This window comes from Talpa occidentalis, unplaced genomic scaffold (genome assembly GCF_014898055.3).
Source record: "Talpa occidentalis isolate TD23 unplaced genomic scaffold, MPIMG_talOcc4v2.1 talOcc4.9, whole genome shotgun sequence".
Classification (NCBI taxonomy): Eukaryota; Metazoa; Chordata; class Mammalia; order Eulipotyphla; family Talpidae; genus Talpa; species Talpa occidentalis.
The window spans coordinates 19,836,223-19,854,449 of record NW_023605305.1 but is presented as its reverse complement, the minus strand read 5'-3'; the positions used below and the strand labels follow the sequence as shown (position 1 = coordinate 19,854,449).

General features: G+C 50.3%; 1 protein-coding gene across 1 annotated transcript in view; it reads left to right on the top strand.

Moving 5' to 3' along the window:
• CSMD2 (CUB and Sushi multiple domains 2) overlaps window positions 1-18,227 on the top strand; it is a 512,752-nt gene that overhangs the window by 305,172 nt on the left and 189,353 nt on the right. Inside the window, exon 12 of the mRNA XM_037499127.1 lies at window positions 2,593-2,705. Coding sequence (XP_037355024.1) covers window positions 2,593-2,705 — 113 coding nt within the window. The remainder of the gene's footprint in view (window positions 1-2,592; window positions 2,706-18,227) is intronic.

The window sequence follows — 18,227 nt, the reverse complement described above, 5'->3', positions numbered from 1 at the left end:
TAATTCCCACAACAACTCCATGAAAAAGGTGTTATTCTTCCCATTTAAAGTGGGAAAACTGAGGCCCATTGGTGCAAATATGGTTAGTGGCAAAACCAGCTCTTGGATTTCTGTCTATTGATTTGAGCCAGAGACAGTGTCCCAAGCCATACCCCCACACCAGCCAGGCCAGCTTCAAGCTGACATGCTCTGGTTTTAATAGTGAATGAGATGGCCATTTGGTAATAGCAGCTTATCCAAGAACTGTTGCATTCTGGGTGCTTCCCACACCTTTTCCACAACTACCTGAAAAGAACATCTTATCAGGAGTGAGGACTCAGGGCTACCCACTGACAGGACTAGGATACAGACTCTCTCTGGAGAAAGGAGTGGAGTGTGAGCCTGCAGGGCATCCTTCTAGCTTACTCCAGGTATTTATCCGGGCTCTCAGATAAGCAGAACCACAAGCATGCTGTAGTGAGAAGGGGGTGTATTGTAAGGAATTGGTTCACAATTAGGGGACTGATAAGTCCCAAGCCCTGCAGTGAGTCGTCAGGAGACGCAGGAGGGCTGGTGATAAACTTCTAGCCCAAAGGCCAGCAGGCCCAAGACCCCCAGTAGGAGCGGATGTTTCAGTTTAAGGCCAAGGCAGTGGAGGGCTCACTTTCTGTGCTATTCAGACCTTCAAATGATTGGATGCAGCCCACCCACAAGGGGTGGGCAATCTGTTTTACTCTGTCTACCAATTTAAGCTTTAATCTCATCCAAAACACCCTCACAGACACATCCAGAGCAATGTTTGGCCAGATATCTGGGCAACCTGTGACCCAGTGGAGTTGGCATAAAACCAACCATCACACACATCTCTCCTCTCAGTCTGGTGCATCCCCATCGCCCGCCTGCCCTGGTTTGCCCACCTGTGGGGTGCACCAGCTTGGTGTGCTCAAGGGGCCAGACCCCAACTCTGTCTCCTCTCATACCCCCAGTGTGCTTTGCCTGAGAGAGAAACTTCTTACAGAAGAGCTGAAATGACCTTTGGGGATCATACAACCCCTCCCCTTATTACAATGGAGAGAAAAGCCTAGAGAGGCTCACTCACTCACCCAAGGTCCCACAGCAAATGAATGGCAGAAACTGGGCTTACACATGGATCTCTGTACCTGTCTAGTTTGAGTGAGCACCCAGCAAATTCTGTAGCAGTTCAGGGGTTCTCCTACTACCCCCAGATCTCATTAGACCAACATCTATCTAAAACCTTCAGGAAAACACGTGCAAAATGCTTGGGTTCCTTTGTTGTCGTAATTGGGTCAAACAGAGACCCTGGAGATGCAGAGTCCTGGCCCGCTCCCCTGCTCACTGCCACCAGAATCAGGAGCCTGCCCGGCCTCAGCCTACAGAATGGCAGAGCCCAGCCCAGGATGTCACATGGACCCTGCTGGTATATCCCAGGCGGCCTCTCCCTGCTCCACCCCCATACTCTTGGGGTGTGCTGATCATTTTTCTGAAGCCAACTAAGTGTCCCCCACCGCCACTAAACTTTGAGACCCTAGTATGAAATACCGATTGAGACTCATTAATCCAGTAATTCCTCCACATCCCCACATCCATCTATTGGTCTTAGCAGACAGGGGAGGCCAGGTCTTCTACACAGTGGACTCTGGCTCTGCCACTCTCCAGCAGGCTGGCCTTGGGAAAGCCACTGCCCATTTTGCACCTTGGTCTTCTCTGCACAGCGGGGATAGCAACCCCTACTAGAGTCTTACATGAGATGACAGGTGGGAAACCAACTTGGGTGGCTGTTTGGTAAATGTGAGTTGAATCAGAATCCTCCCTATATTTAAATTCCCTTCTTCAGAAAGAATGTGGCCTCCGGGTGATTGCTGTGCTTCAAGCCTGGCTTTTCACACTAGAATGGCAGGAGATGTCTCATTAAAAGGAATGCTGGCTCCCCACAGGGGAAATGGGTTTGTCTCTGTCTTTTCTGCAGTACAGTTCACACGGGAGATCAAAGTATGCAGAAGTATAGACACTCCCTTGAGTAGACCTGGCCCCAGGTACCCCTGTTCTCTGAGCAAACAAGGACACTGCTCTCTGCGCCCAGGGGTCCGGGCTGGGAAGTCCTGGTTGAGAGTCTAGCCCTGCCGGTAACCGAGGGGAGGGAGCTGGTCTTCCCCTCATCCAGATGCATGCAGCTGGGCTCCAGCCACAGAAACATTGTGATTCCTTAGTCTTTATTTATTTTGTTTTAAAGATTTATTTATTTATTTTATACAAGAACCGGGGTACAGGCCAGATGTGCAGGAGGGTGAGAGGATTCACCAGAGACAGAATGGGGAACAGAACAGGCAGACTGATGAAATACACTGCTGAGGGAAGCAGCGGGCAAGACAGGAGAGGTCTGCCTCGCCATGTGGGACCCTTGCAGGCTGGCCGGGATCGAAGGGGTGCTGCAGAGGCTGCAGACAGCTTCACAGTACATTGCTCAACCGCCTATGCCACTAGGGGAGGCCCATGACTCCTTAGTCTTTAAATATCACTGATCGGACAGTCATTCTGCTGGGGATGGGTAATTTAGATATGAGGACACACCTCTAAATCTCTCTCTCCTGACAGCCTGACAGGTACATCGGTCCCAGATCTCATTGTCAGCACCAACCATCAAATGTGGCTCCTCTTCCAGACCGACAGCAGTGGCAGCTCCCTGGGATTCAAGGCTTCTTACGAAGGTAACTGCTCTGGAGAGGAAATGCCCTCTCCTTAGTTCCAGTCCTGTTGCCGCCCTGCACTAGCTCCCTCGCCTTGGGCACTGAGCCCCAGCACACTCTTCTGTCCAGTGGGTCTCCTGGGTGATTTTTGAGGATTATCTTGGATAAGTCACAAAAATTGCTTAGTTTACAGCACCAGGCACAGATGTCAGTTCTAGCCCTGATTCATACCTGGTTTGTGTAGACCTTTTAAAAAAAAAAAAATTATTTATTTATTTAATTATTTATTTATATAAGAGCTGGGGCACAGACCAGACGCACAGGAGGGTGAGAGGATTCACCAGAGACAGAGCGGGGAACAGAACAGGCAGACTGACGAAATACACTGCTGAGGGGAGCAACGGGTGAGACAGGAGAGATCTGCTATGCCATGTGGGACCCTCGCCAGCTGGCTGGGATCGAACCAGCACTGCAGAGGCTGCCGACAGCTTCACAGTGCGGCGCTCAACCACCTGCACCACCAGGGTAGGCCCTTGTGTAAACCTTTTAAAGGCCCCATCAATGTTCTGAGGCTCACTTATTTTTATCTTCAGTCTAGAGACAGTAGCCTATCACGTGTCCCTGTTGGGTGTCATCATGATGAGTGACTGTGAGCACAGGACAAGGACAGACACACACCAGTAGAGACCTGAGGAGGATGCAAATGAGGGGACCTTCTTCTCTTAGGGGGAACAAGCTTTAAGGGAATGGCAAACTCTGGGGCCCCAGAGATACCAGCACTGTCACCCTTCTGATGCTTCTAAACCTTCTGTTGACCAATGACTGCTGAGGCCTGCCAGTCTCACAAGGAGCAGAATAGACACCACTCATCAGCCTGGGATTCAAGGGATGACCGCTGTCACCCACAACTGTGAAGACCCCATTGGTGTCAGCCCCAGACCAGCACTAGGGAAACTTGCAGCAAATCTGGGTCTAAACCATCCTGTGAGAGACAAAGGAGGAAACTTATGACTAAAGGAAGAGAGTGAGCGAACAGCCAGTGGGAACATAGAGAAGGGGAAAGCATCAGGAAAGGCTTTATCAAGGACCCTTAAGTCTCTTCAGTGACTAGGTGGTTGTAGAGGGACAGGAGGCAGGGCGCTGGGGAGAGAAGGTTGTCTTCCTCCATCCCCATCCAGAGGCCCGGTGTTTCTACAGGAGACTCTTTAGGGGAAGAAACTCCAAAAGGACTTTGATTTGCCGTGTGCCTCACACCCCCCAGAGGACTGGCGGTTCTTCCTGACCTGGGACCTGTACCCCTCCCCAAAATGGCTGCCCAGGATGGGTTTCAGTTGCCTGTGGCCACGCTAACTCAGAGCCACCAGCTGGATGGCTTCACAGCAGAAACCTGTCCTCATACAGCTCTGGGCTAACGGCCATGCCTGGCATGCCACGGCGTGCTCCCTGGAATTCTGGGGACAGCCTTTCCTTGCCTTTTCCTGGTTTCTGGGGGCGGCAACCCCGGCCTGGGTGTTCTTTGGCTTGTTGCTGCAGCACTTCAGTCTGTGCCTCTGTTGTCACATCCCTGTGTGTGTCTCTGTCCCTTTCTGATAAGGACATCAGTCATACTTGACTAAGGACCCACCCTTTTCCACTCTCAGCTCATCTTGATGAATTCTGCAAAGACCCTATTTCCAAATAAGGTCATATTCAGAGACCCCAGGGTTAGGACTCAACATGTCCTTCAAGGGGAGACAATTCCACTCTCCACAGGAGCCTGGCCTGTATTTCCTGCATGGACACTGTCCCACCACGATGCCCACTAGGTGAGGATAGTCAGTACCCTGTTGTAAGCATAGGAAGCACGTCCAGGTGAGACAGAACAGCACACAGGGAGCGTCTGTGGCCTGACAGGGGCTGAATTCAAATCCTCCTGTCACTTACTGGCTCCAAGGCAGGTCAGGGGGCCTCTCTAAGACTCCATTTCTTCATCTGGGAAATGGAGGTCACAGAACTACTGTCAAGATTCAGTTTCAAGAAAGGACATGAAAATAAGGAGGGCTGCAGATTGCAAAGCGATCAAAGGGTACCTAATGCGTGAGTGCCTAGGAAGTTACATGAATGGGCTCTCTCAGGACAGAGAGGCACCCACAAGTGGGGCAATGGGAAGAGCATCAGGCGAGACACTAGGAGACTCGATTCAGGTCCAAGCCTTGACGCTCACTGCTTTGCAACGGGGATGGATGCAGACTCCAACTTCCCAAAGTTTCTTCCGCTCCTGAAATTGTGTGGAAGTACGGCAGTCATTGTTTCCAGAGTAGGGAAGGATGACCACTGTCACCCACAAGACCTTAATCCTCCATATTTCATCAATGGCTGGGAGAAGACAGCACCCCATCATCCAACAACAAGCGGCAACTCCTCCACGGGGCAGAGCCGCGGGATGAAATGGAGTGAGGGTAAATATCAAATCTTGTTTCAAGGCTCAAAAATGAGCTACTAGAATTTATCACAGGGAGTTCCTTGTGCTTTATTCTGTCCTCACCTCACATCAGAGAAATGAGCTCAGATTTGGGGACCTCATCTTGAGATGGCTAAGGAGAGGACTTAAGTCAAGCCTGTGAGAAAGGTTAACAACCCCCAGATGTTTATTCGGGAGAAAAGTGGCCTCAAGGGAAGTGTGAGAGCTGTGTCTAAATATTTGAAGGGCTGTTATGTGGGGAAGAGGAATTAGACTTGTTTGGTGGGATTTTATTAGGAAAGAAAGTCAAATGGAACACAACATTTGTTGAGAGCCTACTACACGCCAGAAGTTTCATGTTCATTATCTCAGGGTTTTCAAACAGTGGCATGCAAAGATTTGGGCTACCCTCCGGGACCCCAAGGTGGAGGAGGGGGTGCTAAGCAGGAAGGGCTGCAGTCCTGCCTCCAGCTCTTCTCCTGTCTTTTCTCCTCGCCCTCGTAAGCCTTCTTTTAAGAGGGGATTTGTAGCTAAACACTAGTTTGAAAAACTGCTTCATCTCAATACTGGAAGCTACCAGGTGGCTACTATTTTATAGATGCCGAATCTGAGACTTGAAAAGTGAACAGACCTGCTCAGATCACGCAGAAACATGGGATCTGGCAGAGCTGTGTCTCTCTGGCTTCAAAGCCCTTGGTTTTTCCCCTCCACCGGGTACCTCCCCAAGTGACAGAATCGCAACTCCTTACAAAATCTTGATAGAAGCCAAATCTTTGCCCCCATCAGTTATACCACATAGCATGAGCCCGGGTTCCTTGTAACTGGAGCTTGGCATTTTGTTCACTAGTTCACGTGTCCATTTCACCCAGTCAGCATCGATTAGATGCCTGTGGTGGACGGGCACCATGCTGGGTGCTGGGGTTACCATAGCGAGCGGCACAGACGTGGTGGGCATCAAACCTGTGCTCTGTGACTGCTCCAAGGTGCCAGCAGAACTTCTTGGACTGTGACATATTAGGAAGAGAGTCTGGGCATCTAGAGACTGGCTAGCTCTCAGGCACTACATAGATTGTATACAGAGAAGATTTAACAACAGACTCTGGAATTGAACCAGACCGGTGAATCCCAGTGTGGTCTCAGCTGTGTGACTTTGACTAAGTCATATTACCTCTCTGAGCCTCAGTTTCCCCACTCTTAAAATGGAGATCATCATGCCAGTTTTCTAGCTTTGAAGGTCACTTTGAAATTGAAGTGAGGTCACAGAAAGCTCCTTGCATAGTGCCTGACACAAAGGCACCTTCCCGGGGACCTCTAGAGTCTCCCCACCATCCAAACCTCCCAGGATCACCCTGCTCTCCTCTCCAGGGTGTATCCTCTGCCAGGAACACGTGCTCCTTTCCTGTCCCCCAGGTGCCCTGTGCTTGCTCTGAGAGGCCCCAGATCAAGTCCGTCCCTTACCCTGCTCTGCCCACCCAGAGCCAGAGCCCTACCCCCAGATTGTCTGAGAAATGAGGTGGCTCACTGTGGACTCAGTGTAGGGTGGGGGCAGTAGTCTCAGAAGGCAGATCCAGGTCATAGAGGGCCTTGAGGCCTCAAAGCATCCATCCGCCGTGCCAGTCGCACAGGGCCTAGTCCAGTGCCTGGCACACAACTGCGCTCAGAGGAGCTCACAGAATTAAACTGTAATGACTTTTTTACTCTTCCCCAGCACCATCAGTGCCCTTCCCAGCACCCTCTCAGTCCCCTCTTGATTTACTCTTCTCCCTCCCAGCGCTCAGTGCCAAGAGCCCACACATTTTCCCACCATCCCCATAGGCTTCCCAGTGGGACAGACCAGATTTATAATCGATTTCTGCCTTTGGCTCTGTACGTGATCGTCAGCCAGTCCCTCCCCATCGCTAAGCCTGAGTTTGTCAGACATTTATCTTCCAGGGATTTTAGGAGGACTCAGGGTAGTGAAGTGTTGCATAAACTCTCAGCTAAAGGCCTGCTCCACCCCAGTCCTGCCATTCTCTCCCAGCCTGCACTTGTAGTGCAGAGCTTCAGAATGACACCTCCCATCTCACTGCTTTTACCCCAGCTCCTGGAGAATTCCTGTCAGGATAGGCATCTTGGCTCAGGGGTCGGAGGGGGTGGGATGCTCTTCAGATGGTCAGAGGCATTTGGAGGCAGGAACTTGCCCCTGGCACACCCAGTCCATCATCATCAAGTCCAGTCTCTACCTTTAATTCAGATAGAGAGACTTCCTTGGGGGAGGTAGACAGGACTACACTATCATACCCATCCCACCCCCTCCCCACCCCTGTTAAAAGAGTGAAGATTTGGGTAGGAAAATTAGGGATTTACTCCCAGAATTCTTCCAGCTCTGCCACGTCAGGGTGGGGGATGGGACTTAGGCTAAGTCCACATTTGAGTGCTCAGAGCCTAGAAACTCAGTCTCCCTCCAAGGGGGCAGCCAGCTGTAGGAAATGCACTCAGAGTTGCAATTGCTTTGCTTCCCAGTAGAACAAGAAATATTTAAGGAACAGGCAATTAGCACTTATACAGAAACATTATAAAATTACATACAACTTGCTAACAAGTGTTAGCATCAATCTGGGAGCCTCCCTGCTTCCCTGGCATCTTAATGCTAAATATGGGAAGCTGGCCCAGGGGAGGAAGAGCTGGGACCCTGACCCTGGAGCTAAGGAGGAGCAAGGTATGGGAGATGGTGCAGAAAGGATGCCCAACAGTCCAGGGACTTGTGTGGAAATGAGGTCACTGGGGTATTCGCATAGTCCAAGCCCCTCAGGTGTGCTGCAGACTCTTTTCAGGATATGGAGCAATCTTGCCTTTGCCTAAGTCCTAGTCCATGTTTGCTAGAGTAGAGGAAGTGTGGGAAGTTAGGGAAAGAGAAAGTCTCACTCGAAGGCAGCTGGGAAGGCTCCCCAGAGGAGCTGGTGACTAAGACTGGCTTGAAGGTTGAAAAGGAGTTGATCAGGCATCCCGAGAGAGAGAACAGGTTGGCTTAGGAAGCTGACATGCACATAGGGTGGAAGCTGAAATCTGCACAGAAGTGAAATCTGCGAGTATGTAGGGTAAAGCCAAGACAGCAAGCAGTGCCTGCATCTCCTAGAACTTAGCTCTGATGGTGGGCACAGGCGGGCCTCCTGGAAGAGATGGTGCTGGAACCGGGCCCGAAAGGACCCCAAGAGCAGCAGACCAACATCACTCATGCCCCTCTTTTTTGGACACTGTCTTTCCTCCTATCAAAATGTGAAATACATGGCCACTATCAGCCTCAGGCCGGCTTCTTCCAGATACCTCTGCTTCCTCTTGTTGCATGCCCATAAGCTGAGACACCAAAGCTTCCAACTTCAGTCAGGAATAATGCCAGGCCTGTCCCAAGACTCCTACTGAGTCTCCACGATACCCATAAAGTGTTCTCAGGCCCTGCAAGCTCAAGTTTACCCAGAAACAGGCAGCAACTGCCTCCTTCAGGAAACCCAGTGGGATCCAGGCTTCGCCCTAGTTTGCCTTAGAACCCGGGGACACGGGCGGCAAATGGTGGAAAAGGCTGCAGTGGTAAAATCTGGCAGGAAGTAGCTTGTTCATGAGACACACTCTGCACACGTGGGCTTTTGCAAATGGCAAACTGCAATGTGGGGCTAATGCAGACAACGTGGAGCAACCCAGCGCCCTGCATGTCCATGTGCCGTCTTGTTTCCCAGCCTCCTGCAGCCTGTGACATCCCCGTGACAGTGGTGGAGGAAGGTGGCGGAGATAGAAGTGTCACCCACTTCACACATCCACACCTCCAAGCCATTTGTGAAAATCTTGTGCCGTGGGAGATCACAGATACCCAGAGATACAACACCTCTTGCCTCCTCATACCTTCCATTATCAAAGTAGAAAAATGGAGTGGGATGAGGGTCTAAGGAATTCCATGAGATTCGGCAGGCCCAGGGTCACCCTGATGCACCAAAGGTCATCTGGTTTCTCGCCAGGCGTCCGTGCTAATGGACCAGTGGTCAGCGTTTCCCACTATGTGGATGACACTGCGCTTGGTTCTGGAGATACAAAGAGCAGAAGGGTGAGCTAGGACATGAAGTATAAAAGACTCACCACTCAGTGAAGCAGGCCCCTCATGGCTCCCTCAGACCATCACTCAGATAGCATCTCTCTTTACCTCCTCTTCCTGCCACTTAGAAGTGCTGAGCAGTTTCTGGATACTTCCTTCATTTCTCTTTCCTTCTCTCCAGCCTCCCTTTATCATTCCTCAAACATTTCTCGAACGCCCCTTCTGTGCCTTGCCCTCTGCGAGAATCTGGGAGTAGAGACATTTCAAAAACCTCTCTGTCCTCAAGAAGATTTCCATTATTTCACCCAAGACTGCAACTGCTTGTGCCCAAAACCACAGCACTGAGCTAGAACAGAAAATTGTCCAGGCAGGGTATGGGGGGTGAGTGAGGAAGAGAGAGGGAGAGCTCCTAAGTACCCATGTCTGGGAAGAGTGGTGTAAGGGCAGGACTGGGCACAGTGCAGATTTTCTGATCCCATGCAGACCGGGTAAAGGAGGAGTCAGAGTCCTCAGTAGTTTTGCAGGTTTTTTATTGGGGTTCACCAGGCATATGGCAGGCAGGGGGGCCTCCCAGCCCCCAGCAAGTCTTCACTCTATCTGGGCTCTCTAGCGTTCGTTCTGCTGCTTCTCGGCTTCTCTTTCAGCTTCTGCTTTGGCTTCTACTGCTGCTACTGGCGTCCCCGTGACGCCGCCCTTAAAAAAAAAGCACAGTCTTAGCTCAGCTGAATCCCATCTACCTATGCCCACACCCTACTCCAGGTGCCCGCCATCAGGCATGCATTCAGGACAAGGATCCATCATCTATCCTGATGGCGGGAGGGCAGAAAAGCCTGATATTTTCTTTACCCTACAAGTGGGAAGCACTTGAGCTGACCCTGAAAGACAGTGTTTGTGTGACAGACAAACAGGGTGTCCTTCCAGGCAGAGAGGACAGCAGGTGCCAAGTTCAAGCCCTGGAGAGCCAGCTCAGTTCTGCCAACAAGACAATAATGAGGAGACACCACCTGCTTCCTGTTAGGTAGCAGCTACCTGACATTTCAACTATTGCCTTATAGGCACAAGCTCACTTATCCTCAAAACAACCTTTTAAAGGGGGGTGGTTTTTACTGTTTCCATTGTACAGAAGAAAAAACTGTTCAGACAGAACAGGGAATATGCCCGAGGTCTGCTACCTCGTGTCAGAGCCAGGACCTAGACCCAGGACTTTCTGACAGCGGAGCCCTTGCTCATCACCACTGCACGCTTTCACTCGCCTCCTCGTCCCTCAGTTTGGTGGTGTGTATGTCTCTTCAGAGGTGGCTGAAGATGAGGAGGGGGTAGGCGAAGTCCCCTGTGTCAAGGAGCTAAGGTTTTAATCCGTGGATAAGGAAGAATCAATGAGCAGGACCCAGTCATGGTTCGATTTTTTATTTCTGAGCAGTCTCAAGCTGCTTTGCAGAGGATGGGAAAAGGGGAGGAAATAACTCTTGCCTAATGCCACAGCCAGGTGAGAAGCGGTGAGGGCTGGGCTAAGGCAGGGACGGGGGGATGGAGAGCAGAGGGTGCCTGGATGCTGGGAAGACGAACCAACATCAGCTGGTTAGTGAGGGCTGAAGGCTGAGAGAGGAAGGAGAAAAATCCAGATTAAGAGTCCATGTCTGGCAGGGACAACCTCCACATTGGCCCTCCCCTCTCCCAGCCTGAGGTGGGAGCTGTCTCCTCTGCTCCCCCAAGGTTGTGTGTTGAGGTGCGTACTTCCCTCCCTGCCCTGCTGGTTGATGAGGTCATGATTTCCACACCCAGCAGACTGTGAGTTCTGCCAGGGCTGGGCCGTGGGTCAGGCAGTTCTAAACCTCCACTTAAGCCTGCTGTTTGGCACAGTTTCCATACAATAAATAGTGGCTGAACTCAAGACAGTGTTTTCTGTGTTCCAGGCACTGTGCTAAGTGCTGGGTACACCGAGATCAATGATGCATAATCAAGGCCTGCCTTCATCCGACTTCCATTCTAATGGCTGGGAATACGAGAAACAAGAAGGCCAATCTGGCAGCCAGTGGGGAGCAAGGGGTCTGTGTTGGTGGATCAGTTCATCCCTGCCAGTAGGCTCCTGGAGGGTGGAGACGCTTCCCTTTTCCCCACTATTGCACCCCCGATGTCTAGTGACTTGATGAATACTCACAAAGGGCGGTCAGTAGGAAAGAATGACATATCCAGAGAGAAAAGAGAGAAATATCCATGAAGCATGGCAGGGGAGAGCATCTTGGAGCTAGTGACTGAAGTCCAGAGTGTGAGGAATCAGGGGCCTCCCCGGTGGCGCAGCGGTTGAGCGCTGGGTTGCGAAGCTGCCCACAGCCTCTGCAGCGCCAGTTCGATCCCCGGCTGCTCCCCGGCCACCGGAGGAGGGTCCCACGTGGCGCGCAGACCTCTCCTGCCGCCCGCTGCTCCCCTCAGCAGTGTACTTCGGTCCTTCTGCCTGCTCTGCTCCCCGCTCTGGCTCTGGTGAATTCTCTCACCCTCCTGTGCTTCTGACTGTACCCAGTGCTGTATAAATAAATAAATCTTAAAAAAAAAAAAAAAGGAATCAGACATAGGAAAGCAGGGAGGAGAGGAACTCGGCTCAGGCTAACGGAAGAGGAAACAGATAAAGGGACAAGAGAGACCCCGCTCGTTGGGGAAGGCAGCAAATCACAGCCCAAACGTGGACTCCCTTCCTCCTCCAAAGGGCACTGCCCTTCTAGAAGCACATCAAATAGTGAATTCATAGAGACACACGATGCAGTTTCTTCTGTACAGACGTCATAAAAAATGATTCCAATTTGGTATTAGAAATTGAAAAACCTGGGGAGAAGACAGCAAGGTTGATCACACATGATAGGAATAAAACTGAGAAAGGGGAAAACAACCATGCTGAGAGGCCAGCCCGTCCTGACGGGACTCGGGGCTCCAGAAGCACTGCGCTCGCGTCTGCCCGCCTGCGTCGGTCTGCAAGAGGAGAGCGAGAGATAAACACTTGTAAAATGGAACGATGTTAAGCCCGATAACAGGAAATTGCATGCGTGATTTCTCCAAGTCAAAATTTGACTTATCCATTTGCAGTTCTGGGCTCTGACATCAGGCTGGGTGAGCACGTGACCAGGCGGGTCAAGGTCAAGCGCCTTGCAGGCTGGGCAGTGGAGCACAGGGAGCCCTCTGCAGGAAGGCAGAGGCCTGGTTCCTGTGTCCCCACAGGCATTGGCGTGGGTTTCCCCCATCCCTCACCTTCAGAATAAACATGAGCTCCCCCTTGATTTAGGAAATGGAGTCGCTGTCATCACAGGCATTCCTTCAGCAACTGCCATCCCACCTGAAAGCTGATGGTGATCCCTCTTCTCTCTTCCCTCCTGTCACCTGGAAGCAGTTTCCTGGGCCCTAAGGCTAGCACCCCCCATGCTCCTGCCTTCTCTCGAGCCCTGTGCTGTCATTCTCCACTTCACTTCACCAGTTAATCGATGGAGGGAGGGAGGGAGAGAGTGTGGGAGGGAGGGATGATGGATGCATGATGGATGGATGGATGATGTCTAGATGATGGATGGATGGATGGAGGGATGGATGGATGGATGGAGGGATGGATGGATGGATGGATGATAGATGGATGATGGATGGATGATGGATGAATGAATGATGGATGGATGGATGATGGATGGATGGATGGGTGCATGATGGATGGATGGATGGATGATGGATGGATGATGGATGAATGGATGGATGGATGGATGGATGGATGGATGGATGGATGGGTGGGTGGATGGATGGATGAGGGATGGATGGATGAGGGATGGATGGATGATGGATGGATGGGTAGATAGACATTGTTATTCAGTAGCATTTAAGCATTTAAAATAGTCAGATTTCTGCATTTTAAAATATTTTTAAACTTCCCCCTCGAGACCATACCCCTCCTGAGTTGCCACCTAGCTTCTTCCCCTTCTTTCCCTGCCGGAAATGACCTCTTTGAAAGTCGTCTGTGCTTCCTGTGTCTTCTTCCTCTTCTCCATTGGGTGTTGGGCTGTCGTCACACCCAGTCTACTCCAGAGTGTCAAGCTGTCTCTGGCACCATGCCTTCCTTTTGCTGTCCTACTCTTCAGTCCTATCATAGCTTCCCTGGAGAGGCTGATGCTGCTGATGCCTCTTCTTTAAGCATCTGTGACCCCACTCTCCCCAGGACTTGACGGCAGCATTCTGCTGCTGCCTACAGTGCACTTCACCATTCCTGGGCTGGTGTCACTTCTCACTGCCCTTGGGTGACTCACCCTGCTCACAGCTTCATCTGTCATCTATGAGTGGAATCTGAATCCCAAATTTTTTTTTTTTTTAATTAATAAATTTTATTTTTATATTCCCCATACAATTGCAATCCCCCCATTCTGACCCCAATCCCTCCCCTCCCGCCCCCCACCCCCAAAAAGTGTCTCTGGTTCATAGTTTTTGTTGATTTTGATTTTCACTTTCTTATAGTTATTCATTTTCCTGATCCCTTATTTAAGTTTTCTAGATCCCTGCTATGAGTGAGACCATCCGGTATTTTTCTTTTTCTTTTTGGCTTATTTCACTGAGCATGATCCCTTCCAGCGTCATCCATGTTGCTGCAAATTGCATGTGTTTATCTTTTTTGAAGGCTGAGTAATATTCCATGGTGTATATGTACCACATCTTCTTGATCCAGTCATCTATTTTTGGGCATTTGGGCTGTTTCCAAAGCTTAGCTATTGTAAACAGTGCTGCTATAAACATAGGGGTGCAGGTGTTCTTTGGAATTGATGTTTCTGTGTTCTTTGGGTAAATACCTAGGAGTGGAATTGCTGGAGGATCCAAATTCTTTATTTCCAGACCAGACTTCTCCCCTGATCTTAGGGTCCACATAGCCACTTTCTACTAAATGTCCATACTTGGAGGTGCCATACTTGCTTAAAACCCTGCACACTCTCTGCTGAGTGTCCAGACTTCTTCTCTTCCTGCCTTCTTGTTGGTGACAGAAACCTCAGGGGCCCAGGCCACAGCTGCAGTCATTTTAGAGGCCTGCCTCTCCTTTTTCCCGTATATCCTCACTCTCAGTGTGGACTGTGGCTTCTTGCTACTATAGACTTGCCAAATCATACTGCTTCTCTCCACCTCCTCTGACTAGTCCAGGATGCCATCAAAACACACCCCGCATTGTTGTGAGTCTCCCACTAGAATGGACATTCCATGGAGGCCAGTCTTGTGTCTCCTTTGCTCTCCATGGCACCTCTGGAGCCAGATCAGTGGCTCCCCCTTAGTAGATACTCAAATGTTTGTTGCATAAATAAATGGTCTCCCTGCCTCCAGAATTACTGCCCCCAGACCATTCTCCAAACAGTAACCAGGATGGTCTTTTCAAATGCATACAATGACACGCCAACTAGAATGTAGCCCTTTATTGGCTCCTCAGTGCCTGCTGCCTAAGTCCAGTCCCTGTGGCAGACAGCACAGGCCCTTTCAGGCATTGGTCCTGCCTGCCTTTTCCAGCCTCACTGCTCAGCAACTAGGAGGAAGCACCTGTATTTGGCAAGGGGTGATGTGGCACAGTGGTTAAGAGCCCCAGAACCATACCTTCCCAGCTGGCATCTCAGTTCCACCTTTTTCTAGCTCTGTGACTTGGCTACTTACTTGGCTAGTTACATGATCATCAGCAGCAGAGTCACTAGTCATGTAAGTTAGAAATGATAACTCAGTTAGCTTTATCACTGCTCCCTCCAGACCTTGCAACTCTACAGTCCTACCTCTGAGACTTCTCATGGCTCCTCCCCCAGCCCCATGACCAGACCTTCCTCAACCTTCTCCCACTGACTCCTTTCTGGCCTTTTCCCCCACCTGTATTGAGATATAATTGTCATATACCGTTGTGTACGTTTAAATTGTGCAATGTGATGATTTGATATGTTTATATTATGAAATGATTATTATATCACAGTAAGTTTAGCTACCACATCCAGCACATCATGCGAAGATCTGTGTATGTGTTAACTTTAAGATCTTCTCCCTTCACAGCTTTCAAGTATACAATACACCGTTAACTGTCTTCACCGTGCTGTGCATACATCCCTACAACACATCATCTCAGAGCCGGAAGTTTGTACCTTTCACCAGCTTCACCTGCTTCCCCCATCACCCACCCATTACATGCCTGGCAACCGCCAGTCTACTCTGTTAATGAGTTCAGTGTTTGGAGATTCTACACCTAAATGTATAAATGCTACCATGCAGAAATTATCTTTTTCTATCTGACTTATTTCACTTAACATATTGCCTTCAAGTTTCATCCATGTGGGTACATTTTTATGGCTTAAAAATATTCCTCTGTGTGTGTGTGTGTATGTGTGTGTGTGTGTGTGTGTGTGTGTGTGTGACTATGAGTGTGTGTGTGAGAGAGAGAGGGCGAGGGAGAGAGAGTTGGTTTCCAGGTCTCGGCTGTTGTAAATACTGCTGCAGTCAATCCCTGCTGGCTCATACATAGCCTTCAGACTACTTCTTAGACATCACCTCCTCCAAGAAGCCCTCCCTGATGCCAGCACTAGGTTGGGAGGGGTTGAGGTGAGTGAGATACTCACCTTGGGTATAAAATTTAAGGAAGACAGGGGCACCGTAAAACTCAGTAAATAAGAGAAATATTTTAATGCAATAGTTTTTAAATATCAAGATTAATGCAAGGTATCTATAATTGGAAACAATCACATTTAAACAATGATAGGCTCTGCTAGTTAGGACTGGGGCGAGGCAAGTGAGGTGAGTCATGTAAGTACTGGGTGGGATGGATCTGGTCCTTATTTTATAAAGTTCTGGTGTTTTTCTTCATTGTAGATTTAATTTATATGCATTAATTTTGATTTTCTAAAAAAAAAAATCACACTAAGCTATTATTTGTCTCGATCATGAGCTTTTGATGCCTCCTGAAATTTGTGCCCACGGGTAGTCTCTCACTCCTGCACCCTGTTTCTAGCCCCACCTCCATGTCTGAGCTAGGTCTCCTCCTGGGCGCTTCCATAGCACGATCACCAGTGTCTTCATTGCCTGTCTCCTCATCTGTATCATTGCTAGATTGTTCACTCCCTGAGTCCAGATCTCAGGTGTCCAGCCCAGGGACAGGCACCCCAGCAGTGCTCATGACATGCTACTGATTGCAGTGATGGTAGGAGAAAGTGGGTGGGTGAGGGCAGGTGGGTAGGGCTGTGTTTACCCACAGAAGGTTCCTTCTCCCACTAAGGTGCTGTTCTCTTGAGCTGAGCACACCCTTGAGACTAGCTGCTAAGGGCAGGAACACAGGCAGATGGGCTCTATGTTTGTGTCTTCTCCTCACTGGGCCTCACTAGGAAACCTTAAATCCAGGTCCTGGCTTGGACAGGAGGATCTAGCTCTGTCTAAAAACACTAGATAGCTTTCACCAGGTCCCAGAATGCCTGCAGGGACAGTTCTTGGCAGGATTTCACACCCAGGAAAGGGCCTGTTTGGGGACATCTGGAAGAAGGACCTTGCTGCCAGTCAGCTAGTCACTGGGGCCCCTTCTTCTCCAGCAGACTCTCTGGAGCTCTGGGACCTGGAACAAAGGGACCACCTTCCCAGAAGTGCCTCAGTGCACACCCTCCTCCCCCAGTCTGGGCCCAGAAAAGCCAGCTTCATAGGAGGGTTCAGTTGTGCAGGTGTATATGATAGAGGGCGAGGCAGAGGGACGTGTGAGTAGAGAGTGGGTGAGTTTGAGTCCTCAGAACTAGCGTGTAGTCATATGTGCCCCCTCTCATCCCCCCACACCTGAGGACCCTAGATGTTCAGCTTAGCTATGATATGCACGCACATACACAGAGTCCTGGCCAGAATACCTGGTTCTATCAGCTCTCACTTAGCAGAGGCCTGGAGGCCCTGGTTTCCAGGGTAACGCCATGTTGTCATCAAGAGCCCACCCATCTACAGCAGTGGGTAGGGCTAGCATTGGCAACCCTGACCAGGCCCAACAGTTCTGGGAAGAAAGCTTCTGCTGCACTGTCCCTGTCCCTGTGGGAGCCATGCATCACTACCCTGAGGACAGTGGCGCCTCCCAGCCCACGACGGTGTCTGCAGAAAAGGCAGGGTCCCCGTGGCCTGACAAGCCTGGGAAGGTATCCAAACACTTCCCTGATGACTCCCACCCCTGCTCTCCCAAATCTCAGGTGTTTGCAGCCAACCTCAGCAGGACTTCAGCCCTTAACTGCCCATCTTTCCTTCAGGATACCTGCCTCCCTGGGGACAGAGCTCTCCCCCTCCCTTATTCCCCCTCTTCTCCCTCCCCCCTCCTCTCCCCTCCCACCTCCTCTACCCTTCATCTCTCACAGCAGCAAGCACAGGTCCCCATGGAAAGTGGGAATGACCCCAGAGACGATCCAGGGACTTGGCCAGGACTCCTTTCCTCATGCATCTGGGTCCTGACTGACTCCCTGAGGCAACCAGCCAGTCAGGCCCTCTGTGTCCAGGCGCCCAGAGCTGACTGCATGTCTGACTCACCCCTGTTGAATCAAATGAACTTTAAAAGCATACTTAATGAGTCATTTGTTTCATTTTACCTGCTACCATCACAAATTGAATTAGAAAGCTATCTCTGTGAAAGTGCTTCTCTATCAGAAGGCAGTGAATATTGATTCTCACTCAAGCTCTGGTTTGGGGAAGCAGGCAGCAAAGCTTCTCTTGTGCTTGCCTTCACCACTCAGGAGGGGGCTTCCCTTCAGATCTATCAGGTGGCATTAGTGATCCGAATGCCAAGTCAAGTTCAGGAAGGATGTCTCCACATTCTGGGACTTGTGACTGGCGGGACAGTTACCCCACAAAGAATGTAGGTGCGCCTCCCTGAATGGAGAAATCTGAACATGTAACACATGGCTGTGGATGCAAAGTCTCAGCACTGGCTAGCTAGAGTGTCCACTCCTTCCAGGCTGCTGGTTTAAACAAAAAATTGCAGGATTTCTCATTCAGGGTCCTACCTATGTCACTCCAAGCACCGACTCATGACCAGGGTGCAATGGAGCATGTGTTATGAACTTTCAGG